The following is a 16,971-nucleotide window of genomic DNA, read 5'->3' on the forward strand; positions in this document are numbered from 1 at the left end:
AAGCAGCGATCGGGGCATGTGTATCCTTTTAGTCTGCACCAGACATGGGTCTGGGAACACTCGCAAGTTTAACCCACTCATTGCCTGGCAGAAGTCAGATTTAAGTTTCAGATGAGCTACTTGGTTTGTTGGCATGACCCTGCGTGGCAAACCTTTTTTAGTCTAAAATTCATCCCTGGGTGGCATTCTGTCAACTAAACACAAATTGGGTACGGTAGAATAGTGATTATGTTACTGAACTAGCAATTCAAAGGCCTGGACTAATAATCTGGAAACATGAGTTCAAATCCCACCATTGGGGAATTTAAATTCAATTAATTAAATAAATCTGGAATAAAAAATGCTTGTGTCAGTAATGGTGACCATGAAACTACTGGATTGTCGGTTAAACCTTTCTGGTTCACTAATGTCCTTTAGGGAAGGAAACCTTTACCCGGTCTGGCCTGTCTGTGACACCAGACTCTCAGCAATGTGGTTGACTCTTAACTGCGCTCTGAAACGGCCGAGCAAGTCACTCAGTCGTGTCAAACCTCTATGACAAAGTCAGCACTGTGGGAGTACCCTCACCACAAGGACCGCAGCGGTTCACCACCGTCTTCTCAAGGGAAATTAGGGTTGGCCAGCAACACCCACACTCCAGGAATGAATACTTAAAAAATAACTCAACTGTATAAATAACCATTAACATAAATTACATTGAAAACACGCAGGAGGCTGTCACAGTGGCTATGTTAGTACTCGCACGGCCCACTTTAGAACTGAGCCATACAGAATGGCCTACTCCTGTTCTTATGTTCCTGTATCAGGAACGTTTCAGGTTCAGTCCCCAGTCTGTGCCGAGTTAGGGGTCCTTGGATAGGGTGGGTGGGTTAGTAAATAGGACAAATGATTTAGACGAGGGGATTAAATGTAGTATCTCCAAATTTGCGGATGACACTAAGTTGGATGGCAGTGTGAGCTGCGAGGAGGATGCTATGAGGCTGCAGAGTGATTTGGATAGGTTAGGTGAGTGGGCAAATGCATGGCAGATGAAGTATAATGTGGATAAATGTGAGGTAATCCACTTTGGTGGTAAAAACAGAGAGACAGACTATTATCTGAATGGTGACAGATTAGGAAAAGGGGAGGTGCAACAAGACCTGGGGGTCATGGTACATCAATCATTGAAGGTTGGCATGCAGGTACAGCAGGCGGTTAAGAAAGCAAATGGCATGTTGGCCTTTATAGTGAGGGGATTTGAGTACAGGGGCAGGGAGGTGTTACTACAGTTGTACAGGGCCTTGGTGAGGCCACACCTTGAGTATTGTGTACAGTTTTGGTCTCCTAACATGAGGAAGGACATTCTTGCTATTGAGGGAGTGCAGCAAAGGTTCACCAGACTGATTCCCGGGATGGCGGGACTGACATATCAAGAAAGACTGGATCAACTGGGTTTGTATTCACTGGAGTTCAGAAGAATGAGAGGGGATCTCATAAAATTCTGATGGGTTTAGACAGGTTAGATGCAGGAAGAATGTTCCCAATGTTGGGGAAGTCCAGAACCAGGGTCACAGTCTAAGGATAAGGGGTAAGCCATTTAGGACTGAGATGAGGAGAAACTTCTTCACCCAGAGAGTGGTGAACCTGTGGAATTCTCTACCACAGAAAGTTGTTGAGGCCAATTCACTAAATATATTCAAAAAGGAGTTAGATGAAGTCCTTACTACTAGGGGGATCAAGGGGTATGGCGAGAAAGCAGGAATGGGGTACTGAAGTTGCATGTTCAGCCATGAACTCATTGAATGGCGGTGCAGGCTCGAAGGGCCGAATGGCCTACTCCTGCACCTTATTTCTATGTTTCTATAGGGGATGCCCATTCTTCATTCATTACACAGAGGCCCCTGCCGAATGATATTGAGGTGTGGAGTCCTGGGAGGGAAGGACAGAATTAGTTGCGATGCCTCTCAAGGTTGACAAGCTGGAGAAGAGTCACTCTTCTAGGCTCACGCGGCCCAAGTGCAAGAGGGCGGGCGGGTGGGTGGCACGCGTGTGAGCATGCTGTCCTTTCAGGAGAGGAGGAGAGCACACTGGGGAAAAACAAGCTACACAAAGATCATTTTCAAATAATGAGTGCTTTGTTGCAGAGAACTGTATCAGTAAAAGGGTTAATGTTTCACAGACTGCTTCCCTTCCCATTGGGGGTAATGTTTCATTTTTAAAAGGTGGAGGGCGGGGAATATGAAGAAGCAATTAAAATCAATTACCGTGAGATAAAGTAGCCATTAACAAGATGTTAACATGGTCCAAAACATGGCAACTGTGTGACAATGAATGGCTGTGTAATGATGCTATTAATTAATTGTGGTCAGTTCTTCTTGCTTTCAGTCATCTTTTATTTAATACACAACATGTCAACATGTGCAACTGTACAGGGTATTGGTGAAACTGCACCTGAAGTACTGCGTATAATTTTGGTCTCCGTATTTAAGGAAGGATATACTTTCATTGGAGACTGTTTAGAGAGGGTTCACTGTGTTGATTCCGGAGATGAGGGGTTGACTTATGAGGATAGGATGAGTAGGTCGGGCCTGTACACATTGGAGTGCAGAAGAATGAGAAGTGATCTTATCGAAAACATACAAGATAATGGGGAGGGGGGAATCGACAAGGTGGATGCAGAGAGGATATTTCCACTCATAGGGAGAACTAAAACATAATCTTCGAATAAGGGGCTGCCCATTTAAAACTGAGATGAAGAGAAATTTCTTCTCTGAGGGTTGTAAATCAATGGAATTCTCTGCCCCAGAGAGCTGTGGAGGCTGGGTCGTTGAATATACTTAAGGCGGAAATAGACAGATTTTTGAACGATAAGCGAGTAAAGAGTTATGGGGAGCGGCAGGGAAGTGGAGCTGAGTCCATGATCAGATCAGCCATGATCTTATTAAATTGCGGAGCAGGCTCGAGGGGCCAAATGGCGTGTGCATGCGTGTGCGTGTGTCCCCCTTAACCCATTCCTTCCCAGTGTCCACACACAAGCCTCGCCGCCGGGAGTGACTGGATAGTGGCCACGAGCAGGTGATTTTTTTTTTAACCCTCCTTAACCCTGGGGCTCGGAGGCTAATTCTGATGCCCCCAAAGCTGCCCTGTTTGAAATCAACTAAACAGAATCTTTGGAATTCTCTACGCCGGAGAGCTGTGGAGGCTGGGTCATTGAATATATTTAAGGTGGAGAGAGACAGATTTTTGAAGGATAAGGGAGTCAAGGATTATTGGGAGCGGGCAGGGAAGTGGAGTTGAGGCCAAGATTGGATCAGCCACGATCTTATTGAATGGCAGAGCAGGCTCGAGCGGCCAAATAGCCGACTCCTGCTCCCATTTCTTATGTTCATCCTGGTCTGTGTGGCTATACCACCCAGCGAGCCGTCAGAAGAGCCCAACCACACAGTTTCAGGTGGCTCCTTCCTCTTCGAATGGACTATTCCAATGATAATGATTGTTATATCATCTATTAGAGCAGTCCATACGGAAAGAGGGAAGCAACTGATTCTTCAGCAACAAATTATTAATGGTAAATGAAGACATGATCGTTGAAAGGGGTTTTTGAAAGGAGGACCTGTTGATTGCCAGAATGTGAAGAGTGAGCGATTAGCCCTCCAGGGGTGGGAATTTGCTGCAAGATGTTTAGACAAGTGTTGAGTGTATAGGACTGCTGAGTGTCAGGAATGTGGTCGGTTGTTGTCTCAAGTTACAGATCCAAAAGCAGCTGTTCACACGAGCATCTTGACAAGCGGCCGAGCCGAGTCTTTACATGGAGCACGTGTTCTGTGCACCGCAACCTCTACCTAAAACTGCCGGCACCTTGAATGGATAATGCAGTTTTTTAAAAAATTGCATTTATATATAGTTCCTTTCACAACCTCAGGACGTCTCAAAGCACTTTACAGCCAATGAAGTACTATTGGAATGTAGTCACTGTTGTAATGTAGAAAATGCAGCAGCCAATATGCGCACAGCAAGCAGCAATGTGGTAATGACCAGATAATCTGTTTTCTTTTTAAGTAATGTTAATTAAGTGATAAATATTGGCCAGGACAAGGCACAATTCCCCTGCTCTTCTTTGACATAGTGGCCGTGGGATCTTTTACGTGCGCTTGAGAGAGCAGACAGGGCCTCGGTTTAACGTCTCATCTGAAAAACAGGACTCCTGACAGTGCAGTGCTCCCTCGTCACTGCAGTGTCAGCCTAGATTTATGTGCTCAAGTCTCTGGAGCGGGACTTGAAATCACAACCTGCTGACTCAAAGGAGAGAGTGCTACCCACTGAACCACGGCTGATACAGCTGGGAGTAATGTGGCAACAAATACAACAGAGCCAAAGTAAAGCTTCTAAAAACCAGACACAAGTTAGGGAATTAAACCACAATCTTGAGAAAAAACGATTATATTGCAGAGCCACTATTATTTTTTAAATCGCAAATTTTCTCGCCTCCTCTCCTGAAGGTGCTGAATATTGCCGGCTCAGGGTTCAATGGAAGCCATAAACCCGTGTGGTACCTCACGCAGTAGGCATCAGTTGGCTATTCAACTGCAGGGGCTTAACAGCCAGGCTCGATCCTTTTCTTAACCGGAACACATGCGCCCACGAAGCATCCGGCCGGAGAGGAAACCTGCTTGATTCGTCTCCTAAGTAACCCAGGGGCATTTCGCTCCCACTGCTGCCATGGCTCAGAGCGATCAGCTCAGTCCAGACTGGGGACAGGAGGCTGGGACCTTGCTGCGATGTATGGCTCAGTACCATGCTGGATGATGCATTAAACAACGGAGCCACTGCAAAATAGGGCACGTTAAATGTGAAAAAATGATGCTACAGGGGTCCCTCCGCTGTTAATTTGGGATATTTCTACAGAGAGGTTATCAGATCTACGAATAGTGTTCGCTCCCTCTCCAACAATCCCCTTGTTGACTATGGATTAGTTCCACCATCAATCACCCAGTGATAACGTGTTTCCTCTGGACTGATCTCCATGACAACAGATTACCTGTACCACAATCAAACCTAAATAACCTTTCCTTTACTTATTTTATTCACTCTTTTCTTCTTGTTTTTTATCTTTCCACTCCTCCTTCTCCGCACAGGAGAGGGACAGTTCCTGGACTGAGGCTGGTGTCGCTCTGAAACCAGACCCGAGCATCTCTGTGCCAGAGTGTGCCAGGATGGAGAATCACCATGGTCTGTCCTGCTCCATGTTGGGGGCCGGGGGTGGAGGGGCTATGAGGAGGGTGCCCTGGTTCTGCTCATTACATTGTCAGAGCACCGCAACTGTAACTTCACCACGGCCATCCAACTGCACCCCTACCACTACATTACACTCCGTGGTGGAGCATCTCCTGGGATACTGTCCTCCCTCAAGATGTCTCTTTAATGCACAATATTCTCAAATATATTAAATGTACAAACACTCTGGCACGCTTCATCATAAAAAGACAAACAACCTCACATCTAAACGCAGATAAGGGATTCAGTTCATCTTGGCCCACCTGTACCTTAACATTAAGGTGTCAGCCGTGACTCAGTCTGTAGCACTCTTTCCTCTGAGCTACTAGGTCATTAGTTCAGGCCGCACTCCAGACATTTGAGCGCATAATCTAGGCTGACACCCCAGTGCAGTGCTGAGGGAGTGCTGCACTGTCGGAGCTGCCGTCTTTCAGATGAGACGTTAAATTGAGGTCACGTCTGCTCTCTCAGGCGCATGTAATAGATCCCACGGCACTATTCGAGGAAAAGCAGGTGTCCTGTCCAATATTTATCCCTCAACCATCATTTAAACAGATTATCTGGCCATTGCTATTTGCGGGAGCTTGCTGTGCACAAATTGGCTGCCGCGTTTCCTACATTACAAAAGCGACTACACTCCAAATGTACTTCATTGGCTGTAAAACATTTTGGGACATTGCAAGGCCGTGAAAGGCGCTATATAAATGAAAGTTCTTTATCTAAAGTGTTCAACTCCACTGTCCTACCCGACAAGTGTTGAAATCTTTTCTGACATCAGCACTGAATAGGCCTTTCAACAACTTCCCAGATTATTACAAAAATGTGGATATGACTCTTGAGGGGTGAAATGAATAAGTTGCTGCAAGTGTGGGAGAGATAGAGGCTGAGAGGAGGGGACCGGGCGGCCCAGTGGGTTCGGCAGTCACCTGTGATCTTTGACCTTTGACACCCGGGTTCATATCCAGTCCCAACCGACAAAGTGAGGCTCACCTCGGTCTGCTGGCTGTAAGGATCCGATCTAGAATGAATTTGGCAATCTTATTTTAACTCCCCGTGCATAGACCACAGCATAAAACCACCCTGATTGAGGAAAATAACTATTTACTGCCAGACAGGCCACAGTACAGTAAATGGAACATGTCACACTGGTAGCATGGGGATACTTTTGTGTGGTTGTGCAGAGTAGAAGGAGCTCTGGTTTGCATCTAACTGGGAGGGATTATTACTGAAACACACAGTGTTTTGTTCTGCTGTGGTTCAGTCGGTAGCACTCTTGCCACTAAGTCAGAAGGTTGTGGGTTCAAATCCCACTCCAGAGACTTGGGCACATAAATCTAGGCTGACACTCCAGTGCATGTTGAGGGAGTGCTGCACTGTCAGAAGTGCCTTTCAGATGAGACGTTAAATGTAAAAGATCCCATAGCACTATTTTGAAGAAAAGCAGTGGCGTTATCCCTGGTGTCCTAAGCCAATATTTATCCCTCAATCAACATAACAAAAACAGATTAAAGACTTGCATTTACATAGCGCTCTTCACGACCCCCCCCCCCCACGTCTCAAAGTGCTTATCATTATCACAAAGCTGTTTGTGGGAGCTTGCTGTGCGCAAATTGGCTGCCGCGTTTCCCACATTACAACAGTGACTACACTCCAAAAGTACTTCATTGGCTGTAAAGTGCTTTGAGATGTCTGTTGGTCGTAAAAGGCGCTATATAAATGTAAGTCTGTCTTCTTTCTCCAGCATTAATGCCCCACAAGTTGATAAGCACAAAAACAATAAACTTACAAAAAAGGGGCGTGGAACTGAGCATGATAACCAGACACGGAGGAGGCGATTTTAACGGTTCGGGAAAGGAGCGGTAGCGGCGAACGCCCGTTTTCCGGCCGATTTACACCCGGATCAGTGTTCTTCGTGGAAAGCAGAACAGGGAGTGGTGTAAAACGGGCGGCCGTCCCGATTGAAATCGATCCCAGAGACTCAGAGACAGAGACCTCCAGAGAGACGTGGAAGGAAAGAAAGAGCAAAATTACTACATTTGTTACAACTTTTAGAGGTTTGAGGAAGTGCACTTCCCCAGCAATACACACCGGGAAACTCAAGTATTCTGGCTCATTCAACCCTTCACCGGACAATCGGGCTTTATTTCAAACGAACAATTTACAAGAGCCTTTGCTGATCCAATTACTGCTCACCAACTCTTCTAACGGCTGGTGCTGTCGGTACATAGCGATCCAGGTCATTTCTAAGCCATACAGTAGCTGGCTGTGTGTTTGGACTCAGTATCTAAGCTCATTAGAGCTCAGCCCAACAATCCACTTTACTACACCAGGGTTCAAACTCTGCTCTGTGCTGAGCTGGCTGATCGTAGCCAGGTTGGCCTGCTAACTTTAGGGGGGGAGAGAAAAATTAGCCCAAGTTCACACTGTTAAAACAGTGACTCCTTCTGATAAACGCACATGTATGGGTGTTGGGCAAGGAAGAAAAAGAAAGACTTGGATTTATATAGTGCCTTTCATGGCCACCGGATATTCCAAAGCGCTTTACAGCCAATTAAGTACTTTTGGAGCGTAGTCACTGTTGTAATGTGGGAAACGCGGCAGCCAATTTGCGCACAGCAAGCTCCCACAAACAGCAATGTGATAATGACCAAATAATCTTTTTTTTTTCGTGACCTTGATTGAGGGATAAATATTGACCAGGAGACCGGGGTTAACTCCCCTGCTCTTCTTTGAAATAGTGCCATGGGATCTTTTACGTTCACCTGAGAGAGCAGAGGGCGCCTCGGTTTAACACCTCATCCAAAAGATGGCACCTCCGACAGTGCAGCACTCCCTCGGCACTGCACTGGAGTGTCAGGCTGGATTTATGTGCTCAAGTCGCCGGAGTGGGACTTGTACCCACAACTTGCACAGGCCCCATTTTGGTGCCCCTTGCTCAAATAGCCTTCTATTTGATATATATATATATATACACACACACACACGAAGAATGGGTATTTGGGACTGGAAGGTTTCTAGCGCTTGTGGAATGGAATCCCAGCGTGAGTCAGTACCTTCTTGGCGAGACGTGGGGGGGTGGGGGGTGTGCAAGGGGAGAAAACAGAGAAAGTAAAACAGGAATAAATATGACTTACTAAAACAAAAGTTCACCTATGCTCTTCCGAACCTGTGATAGTTGATGAATCAGGAATAAAGTCAGCTGCAATTCAATAAAAAAAAAGAACTCCTTCACTAATAACGAAACTTTAATCTGCCCAGTGACAGGCTGGCTGAGGTCGAGCGCATTTTCCTTCCTTAATTTCCTGTGGCTCCTCTCTGACCATCACAAGGTGAACTTCTCCAATGTTGCGGAGACAACCCATGAGGCAGTGTCACTCATTCCATTGTCCTGACACCATCATCGTCATTGTTGGTCGGGACATCTGTTTGTAGGCAGAGTAATCGGGGCGGGGTGGAGGAAAGACTGTTAAGTGGACAGCTGGGTGAGGCCCAGTTTGTTGGGTGCTACACCAGACTTGGAAATGCACATGTCTGCAATGAGGTCGATGTGCTCTACGATGTTATCAAAGTCGCTAATTGTTTGCACCACACTTAAATTAAATGGTGCTCCCCTGGTGTAGCCAATCTTTCCAATTCTTTGTCAGATCACAAACGCCAGAGGTCACCTTGCACACATCAAGGATCACCCTGCGCTAATGCTCTTAGCCAAAAGGCCTAGAGCCCAAGCACCGTTCCTGGAAGTACTGCAATACCAGGTTCGTGCCATGGAGGTGGATGGGTCAGCAACCCCACACACCTCCGTAGAGGTGGATGGGTCAAACCACCCCACCCACCTCCTATTGTATCAGAGGTCAGTGATACCAAGTCATACAGACCAGGCAGCCTCAGGTTCGATACCTGGACTGGGTTGAGTTAAATTATTTCCCCCAGGGTGATGCTTATAGAAATATAAACTGCCCTACAATTGACCTCAGCGTCCCTGATCTAGTGAGGAGAATAACCAGACAAGATTCTTGACTCATAGAATCATAGAAATTTACAGCACAGAAGGAGGTCATTTCGGCCCATTGTGTCCAAGCTTAATCCCACGTTCCAGCTCTTGGTCCGTAGCCCTGTAAGTTACAGCACTTCAAGTGCACATCCAAGTACCCTTTAAATGTGGTGAGGGTTTCTGCCTCCACCACCCTTTCAAGGAGTGAGTTCCAAACCCCCACCACCCTCTGGGTGAAGAAATTCTCCCTCAAATTCCCTCTAAACCTCCCACCAATTACTTTAAATCTATGCCCCCTGGTTGTTGACCCCTCTGCTAAGGGAAATAGGTCCTTCCTATCCACTATTTCTAGCCCCCTCATAATTATATACACCTCAATAAGGTGCCCCTCCTCAGCCTCCTCTGTTCCAAAGAAAACAAACCCACCCTAGTCCAATCTTTCTTAGACTGGGTGTTGTGTAATGAGAGAGGACTAATTAGCAATCTCATTGTGCGAGGCCCCTTGGGGAAGAGTGACCATAATATGGTGGAATTCTGCATTAGGATGGAGAATGATACAGTTAATTCAGAGACCATGGTCCAGAACTTAAAGAAGGGTAACTTTGAAGGTATGATGCGTGAATTGGCTAGGATAGATTGGCGAATAATACTTAAGGGGTTGACTGTGGATGGGCAATGGCAGACATTTAGAGACCGCATGGATGAATTACAACAATTGTACATTCCTGTCTGGCGTAAAAATAAAAAAGGGAAGGTGGCTCAACCGTGGCCATCTAGGGAAATCAGGGATAGTATTAAAGCCAAGGAAGTGGCATACAAATTGGCCAGAAATAGCAGCGAACCTGGGGACTGGGAGAAATTTAGAACTCAGCAGAGGAAGACAAAGGGTTTGATTAGGGCAGGGAAAATGGAGTATGAGAAGAAGCTTGCAGGGAACATTAAGGCGGATTGCAAAAGTTTCTATAGGTATGTAAAGAGAAAAAGGTTAGTAAAGACAAACGTAGGTCCCCTGCAGTCAGAATCAGGGGAAGTCATAACGGGGAACAAAGAAATGGCAGACCAATTGAACAAGTACTTTGGTTCAGTATTCATTAAGAAGGACACAAACAACCTTCCGGATATAAAAGGGGTCAGAGGGTCTAGTAGGGGGGAGGAACTGAGGGAAATCTTTATTAGTCGGGAAATTGTGTTGGGGAAATTGATGGGATTGAAGGCCGATAAATCCCCAGGGCCTGATGGACTGCATCCCAGAGTACTTAAGGAGGTGGCCTTGGAAATAGCGGATGCATTGACAGTCATTTTCCAACATTCCATTGACTCTGGATCAGTTCCTATCGAGTGGAGGGTAGCCAATGTAACCCCACTTTTTAAAAAAGGAGGGAGAGAGAAAACAAGGAATTATAGACCGGTCAGCCTGACCTCAGTAGTGGGTAAAATGATGGAATCAATTATTAAGGATGTCATAGCAGCGCATTTGGAAAATGGTGACATGATAGGTCCAAGTCAGCATGGATTTGTGAAGGGGAAATCATGCTTGACAAATCTTCTGGAATTTTTTGAGGATGTTTCCAGTAAAGTGGACAAAGGAGAACCAGTTGATGTGGTGTATTTGGACTTTCAGAAGGCTTTCGACAAGGTCCCACACAAGAGATTAATGTGCAAAGTTAAAGCACATGGGATTGGGGGTAGTGTGCTGATGTGAATTGAGAACTGGTTGTCAGACAGGAAGCAAAGAGTAGGAGTAAATGGGTACTTTTCAGAATGGCAGGCAGTGACTAGTGGGGTACCGCAAGGTTCTGTGCTGGGGCCCCAGCTGTTTACATTGTACATTAATGATTTAGACGAGGGGATTAAATGTAGTATATCCAAATTTGCGGATGACACAAAGTTGGGTGGCAGTGTGAGCTGCGAGGAGGATGCTATGAGGCTGCAGAGTGATTTGGATAGGTTAGGTGAGTGGGCAAATGCATGGCAGATGAAGTATAATGTGGATAAATGTGAGGTTATCCACTTTGGTGGTAAAAACAGAGAGACAGACTATTATCTGAATGGTGACAGATTAGGAAAAGGGAAGGTGCAACGAGACCTGGGTGTCATGGTACATCAGTCATTGAAGGTTGGCATGCAGGTACAGCAGGCGGTTAAGAAAGCAAATGGCATGTTGGCCTTCATAGCGAGGGGATTTGAGTACAGGGGCAGGGAGGTGTTGCTACAGTTGTACAGGGCCTTGGTGAGGCCACACCTGGAGTATTGTGTACAATTTTGGTCTCCTAACTTGAGGAAGGACATTCTTGCTATTGAGGGAGTGCAGCGAAGATTCACCAGACTGATTCCCGGGATGGTGGGACTGACCTATCAAGAAAGACTGGATCGACTGGATCAACTGGGCTTGTATTCATTGGAGTTCAGAAGAATGAGAGGGGACCTCATAGAAATGTTTAAAATTCTGACGGGTTTAGACAGGTTAGATGCAGGAAAAATGTTCCCAATGTTGGGGAAGTCCAGAACCAGGGGTCACAGTCTAAGGATAAGGGGTAAGCCATTTAGGACCGAGATGAGGAGAGACTTCTTCACCCAGAGAGTGGTGAACCTGTGGAATTCTCTGCCACAGAAAGTGGTTGGGGCCAATTCACTAAATATATTCAAAAGGGAGTTAGATGAAGTCCTTACTACTCGGGGGATCAAGGGGTATGGCGAGAAAGCAGGAATGGGGTACTGAAGTTTCATGTTCAGCCATGAACTCATTGAATGGCGGTGCAGGCTAGAAGGGCTGAATGGCCTGCTCCTGCACCTATTTTCTATGTTTCTATGTTTCTATGTTTCTTCATAGCTAAAATTCTCCAGTCCAGGCAACATCCTTGTAAATCCCTGTAAAACTCTGATTACTATTCAGTGACTCCCACTGGAAAGGGTGTGCTTGTGGATATTAGGTATGTTAGTGTAATGGTTATGTTACTGTTATCAGGGAAAGTGACTGTGAAGCTGTCAGATTGTTGTACAAAACCCCACAGGTTCAATACTGTCCTTTAGGGAAGGAAGCCTGCCATCCTTACCCAGTCTGGCCTCTGTGTGCCTCCAATGTGGCTTATGCCTAACTGCCTTGTGAGGTGGTCCAGCAAGCCACTCAGCTGTATTAGGGATGGGCGATAAATGCCGGCCTTGCGGGTGATGCCCACAGCCCAAGAACAAATAATCGGGCTGTACTGTGATGACCTTGGAAGTCGAATAGCCTGAAGAACAAATTATTATCCAGGGCCCTGGTTGCTATCTACTGCACCTACTGTGAGGGTATTCAGGGAGGACATGGTTAGGCTTGGTTGTGATGACCTCACAACAGAAAGACTGCCGATAGGCTCTGTAATGGCTCAAGGGATTAAGAGCTTATGGGGAGCGGGCAGGGAAGTGGACCTGAGTCTATGATCAGATCAGCCATGATTGTATTAAATAGCAGAGCAGGCTCAAGGGGCGTATGGCCTATTCCTGCTCCCATTTCTTATGTTCTTATGCATACCACTTAGGCCAACTGCAGCACCCACACCCAGTGCCCTGTCTGAGATTGGCTACTTTCCTGCTCTGTATGCATCAGCTTGACTCTGGCCACTGTGCTTAGCAACTGAGGTGTCAGGAAAGCTCAGTGTTTCTTCATCCCCATTAGTTACATTTCCCTCTCTCACCTGATGCTACGTGATCTGTTGTGTATTATGGCTAAAGGGGTCAAGGGGTATGGAGAGAAAAATGGGGTACTGAAGTTGCATGATTAGCCATGATCATATTGAATGGTGGTGCAGGCTCGAAGGGCCGAATGGCCTACTCCTGCACTTATTTTCTATGTTTCTGTGTATTATCTGTGCCAGCATTTTCTGCTTATATTACATTTCTCCCTGTTCTTTACAGTCTATCTGCGACACAACCTATTCCCTGCTCTCAGCTTCCTACCATCCTGTCAAACCAGATGTTCTTGAGAGCGAAAGAGAAAGAATATGGACTAACTTGCTCTGTCTGTTTTTTTTTTTGCCCTCTCCACCCTACTGGAGAGATACCTCATCTCCCACCTGATGACTCAACTCTGCTCATTTACCTGCCACAGAGAGATGTGGTGAGGACATTTCATTTCAGAAATACAATTTTTAAATTAAAGTCTACAATTAACAATTCTAGAAGTGAGAAAGGAAAGCAGACAAGTGCGCAAAGATGATGAACCATTGAGGGAAGTGGTGCACAAATAATTCTGAAATCAAACAGTGGAAGGGAAATCCTCTAGTGTCAAGCTCCAAGTATCTGACTGACTTCCTTTATGCTGCACTCTATACAAGTCAACAGTTTATAAAGTGCCCTTTGTACTGAAGTCACGTACGTTTCAAAAGAGATCATCTACCATTCCGAGGAGTTTTCAGGCTCTACCCAGACCAAAGCTGCCTGACCCCAAAGCTGCCATAACTGGCCACCGGGTAACTTTGATGCTGGAGTAACCCGGCAACACCTCGAATTTAAAACTTTCTCATGTTCAAATCCCTCCATGGCCTCGCCCTTCCCTATCTCTGTAATTTGCTCCAGCACCACAACCCCCCCCTCCCCCCTGCAAGATCTCCACGCTCCTCCAATTCTGGCCTCGTGCGTATTCCCAATTTTCATTGCTTCACCATTCAGGTCTCTAAGCTCTGGAATTCCATCCCTCAACCTCTCTACCTCTCGTTCGTCCTTTTAAGTCACTCCTTAAAACCCACCTCTTTGACCAAGCCCTGTCATAACATCTTTTTATGTGGCTCGCTGTCAAATTTTGTTTGATAATACTCCTGTGAAGTGCCTTGAAAGGTTTTACTATGTTAAAGGCACTATATAAATGCATGGTGTTGTTGTTGTAGACATGATCACCACCGCAGTTAAGATGCACTTTTTGCAGAATCATCCTCATTTGTTTTTAATAGAAATTATTTTTGAAGAAATGCCCGATGGTGTGAAAATATTTCCCGAAATGTATTTTTAAAGAAATATTTTCCATCACCACCACCAGTTTTCTCTGGTCTAAGTGACTATTTGCTGGAATACCCGACACCTTTGGGACCTTGCTCATGTGATCTGAGACAGTTATCATTGCAAAACTATTCAATCATGGGGGGAAGCATCTCGGCTGAGCTGCTCCCACCCTCACCCGATGTCCAGCAGGAATCACAAGACATGAATCATTAACAGGAACCTTGGCCAATCTGACCCATTCTTAGCTTAGGGCACTGAGGCCAATTGTGGTGCTCCAACTAAAATGAGCCAACTGAGCAGAGACTAGGATCAACCCTGGAACCTTCTCATCATAGAAATTTACAGCACAGAAGGCCATTCGGCCCATCATGTCCACGCCAGCCGGCAAAGAGCTATCCAGCCGAATCCCACTTTCCAGCTCTTGGTCGTAGCCCTGTAGCTTACGACACTGCAAGTGTACATCCAAGTACTTTTTAAATGTGGTGAGGGTTTCTGTCTCTACCGCCCTTTCAGGCAGTGAGTTCCAGACCTCCACCACCTTGTCGGTGAAAAAATTTCCCCTCAAATCCCCTCTAAACCTCCTACCAATTACTTTAAATCTATGCTCCCTGGTTGTTGACCCCTCTGCTAAGGGAAATAGGTCCTTTCTATCCATTCTATCCAGGCCCCTCATAATTTTATACACCTCAATTAGGTCTCCCTCAGCCTATTCCAGAGAAAACAAAACAAGCCTATCCAAGCTAAAATTCTCCAGTCCAGGCAACATCCTCGTAAATCTCCTCTGTACCCTCTCTATTGCAATCACATATTTCCCGTAATGTGGTGACCAGAACTGCACGAGGTACTCCAGCTGTGACCTAACCAGTGTTTTATACAGTTCAGGCATAGTCTCTCTGCTCTTATAATCTGTGCCTCGGCTAATAAAGGCAAGTATCCCGTATGCCTTCTCAACCACCTTATCTGCCTGGCCTGCTACCTTCGGGATCTGTCAGGTCCCAGGTCCCTCTACACTTCTCAGTGTCCTACCGTTTATTGCGTATATATTGCTCAGTGCCACACGGTTCAGCCTTAGCGAGAGCACAAACGAGAGGTGGAGAGCTTGTCAGGTCGCCCGTTAACGGGGTCCATCGGGGAACTAAATAATGGGAACCTCTCTAGTGGGACAGAGACGAGGAATCATCTGTAACAGCTGGCTGTTATTAAATAACCAAATCCAAAGAAGGAGAAGTCGATCTGCGCTCCTCTCTGTCTCCATCTCTTTGTTTTGAACTCCTTTTAAAAAATCTTTCCAGTTGTCCCTTTTTGCTCCCTGTCTGTTTTCCACGATTCGCTCTCTTGCATTCTCTCCCTCTCTCTCTCTCTGACACTTTCTCCTGTATTCCCTTCTGATCTCCACCTGTATCCCTCTTGTGTGACCGTCCCTTCAACAGTCGCTCTGTATCTTGCGCCTTCAGCCTCTGTGTGTATAGATTGTGAGCAGCCCTTTCATTTTCTCACTTTGACTTTCTCTATATTTCTTTCTCGGTCTCTTCAAACAATCTGCCCGACTCTCGCCTGTTGACAGCCTCGCTCCGACCTGCCCCCTCAACTTCAGCAGGTTGAACAAACCTGGCAAAGCCGCCAGCACCGGTCCACAAACTTTAAAAGCTGCAAAGCAACGCAGCGAAGAAAGTTGTCTCCGCAGCAAAACGAGAGAAAGGAGCTGAGAGCCTTGCACACATTCCACTCCAGTCTGAAACTACAGATCTATTTTTCAAAGGACACAGCTGGTTGAGGTTAACTTTACTGAGCCAAGAAGAAAGGGAGAGAGAGAGAGAGAGAGGGGTGGGTGACTAAAGGCAAAAAGCACACCAGACCTACCTCAGACCCATGGTCCAGCCCCCTCCGGCCAGTTCAGTCATTTCTCCTCACTCCCTGCCCCACTGTGTGAGCATCAGTGAGTGGCTCGGGGCTGGCGCTGAGCTCCAACTGCAAGGGACTGTGACTGACAGTCTCACACAGCCTGGTCCAATCTGAACAACCCTCTCGTGTGTGTGTGTATGTTTGGGGGGGGGGGGGGGGGGTTTGAGAGAGAGGGAAATAACTACTTATGGAATGTACCAATCCCGGCCAAGTGAGGGGGCAGGGACCTTAATCCCATCTTTGCTTGGGCACTGAGAATTTTCTTAAGTGGATTTGAAAAGATTACTGGCGAGGCACAAGACTCCGAAGTTTGAACTTGTGAATGGGATTACAGGATTGCACTAAAACCCCGCGTCTCCCCCGCACAGTGAATGCACACTCTGTCTGGTTGATAGAAGTCCCATTCTCTGCAGCCGCGTTCTCACACATTATCCGCTCCTTCTGTTTGTGGGACTGGTACTGGAGAAATATGCTGCAAACTCCCTTATTCCAGGTTAAGACTGCGCCGCTAAGCCTACTTGTGTTTTTCTGCATGTTTAATGTCTCCGAGACACAGTCATCGCTTTAATTGACCTACAAAGAATGTTTGTTTTTAAAGTATAATTAATGTTTATCCGTGCAAGCTTTGTTTGTTTCATCCCTACCCCCTCTGCTTTCCAAAAAAACCCACCCAAAATCTGATTGAACATCGAGGGTCTTGCTTTGGTGGTTTATTTCTCAACCTGGGTCTTTGATTCCTGAAAGCCGCAGGTTTCAGGCGTGGGTAGCACTGGGCGTGACCGCGACTCCTTCCACAGTCGAATAGCCAGCCGACACACATGGAAACTGTCCACGGAGGGAGGTACAGGCGG

At 46.3% G+C, this 16,971-nt stretch overlaps 1 protein-coding gene across 5 annotated transcripts in view; it reads right to left on the reverse strand.

Moving 5' to 3' along the window:
* Window positions 1–16,971, reverse strand: part of LOC139233181 (SH2 domain-containing protein 3C-like) — a 186,507-nt gene that overhangs the window by 84,083 nt on the left and 85,453 nt on the right. Inside the window, exons 1-2 of one of the 5 annotated variants that reach the window (XM_070863807.1) lie at window positions 16,079–16,122; window positions 7,040–7,245 (exon numbers count right to left, since the gene is read on the reverse strand). The exons of 2 other annotated variants lie outside the window; for them this stretch is intronic. Coding sequence is in view for 1 of the 3 variants with exons in the window: in XM_070863805.1 (XP_070719906.1) it covers window positions 16,079–16,119 (41 nt within the window). In the remaining 2 variants the exon portion in view is untranslated. Of the gene's footprint in view, window positions 1–7,039; window positions 7,246–8,387; window positions 8,403–16,078; window positions 16,149–16,971 lie in introns of those variants that run through there. 2 more of the 5 variants (XM_070863805.1, XM_070863808.1) reach the window with 2 other exon arrangements.

This window comes from Pristiophorus japonicus, chromosome 20, assembly GCF_044704955.1.
Source record: "Pristiophorus japonicus isolate sPriJap1 chromosome 20, sPriJap1.hap1, whole genome shotgun sequence".
Lineage (NCBI taxonomy): Eukaryota > Metazoa > Chordata > Chondrichthyes > Pristiophoridae > Pristiophorus > Pristiophorus japonicus.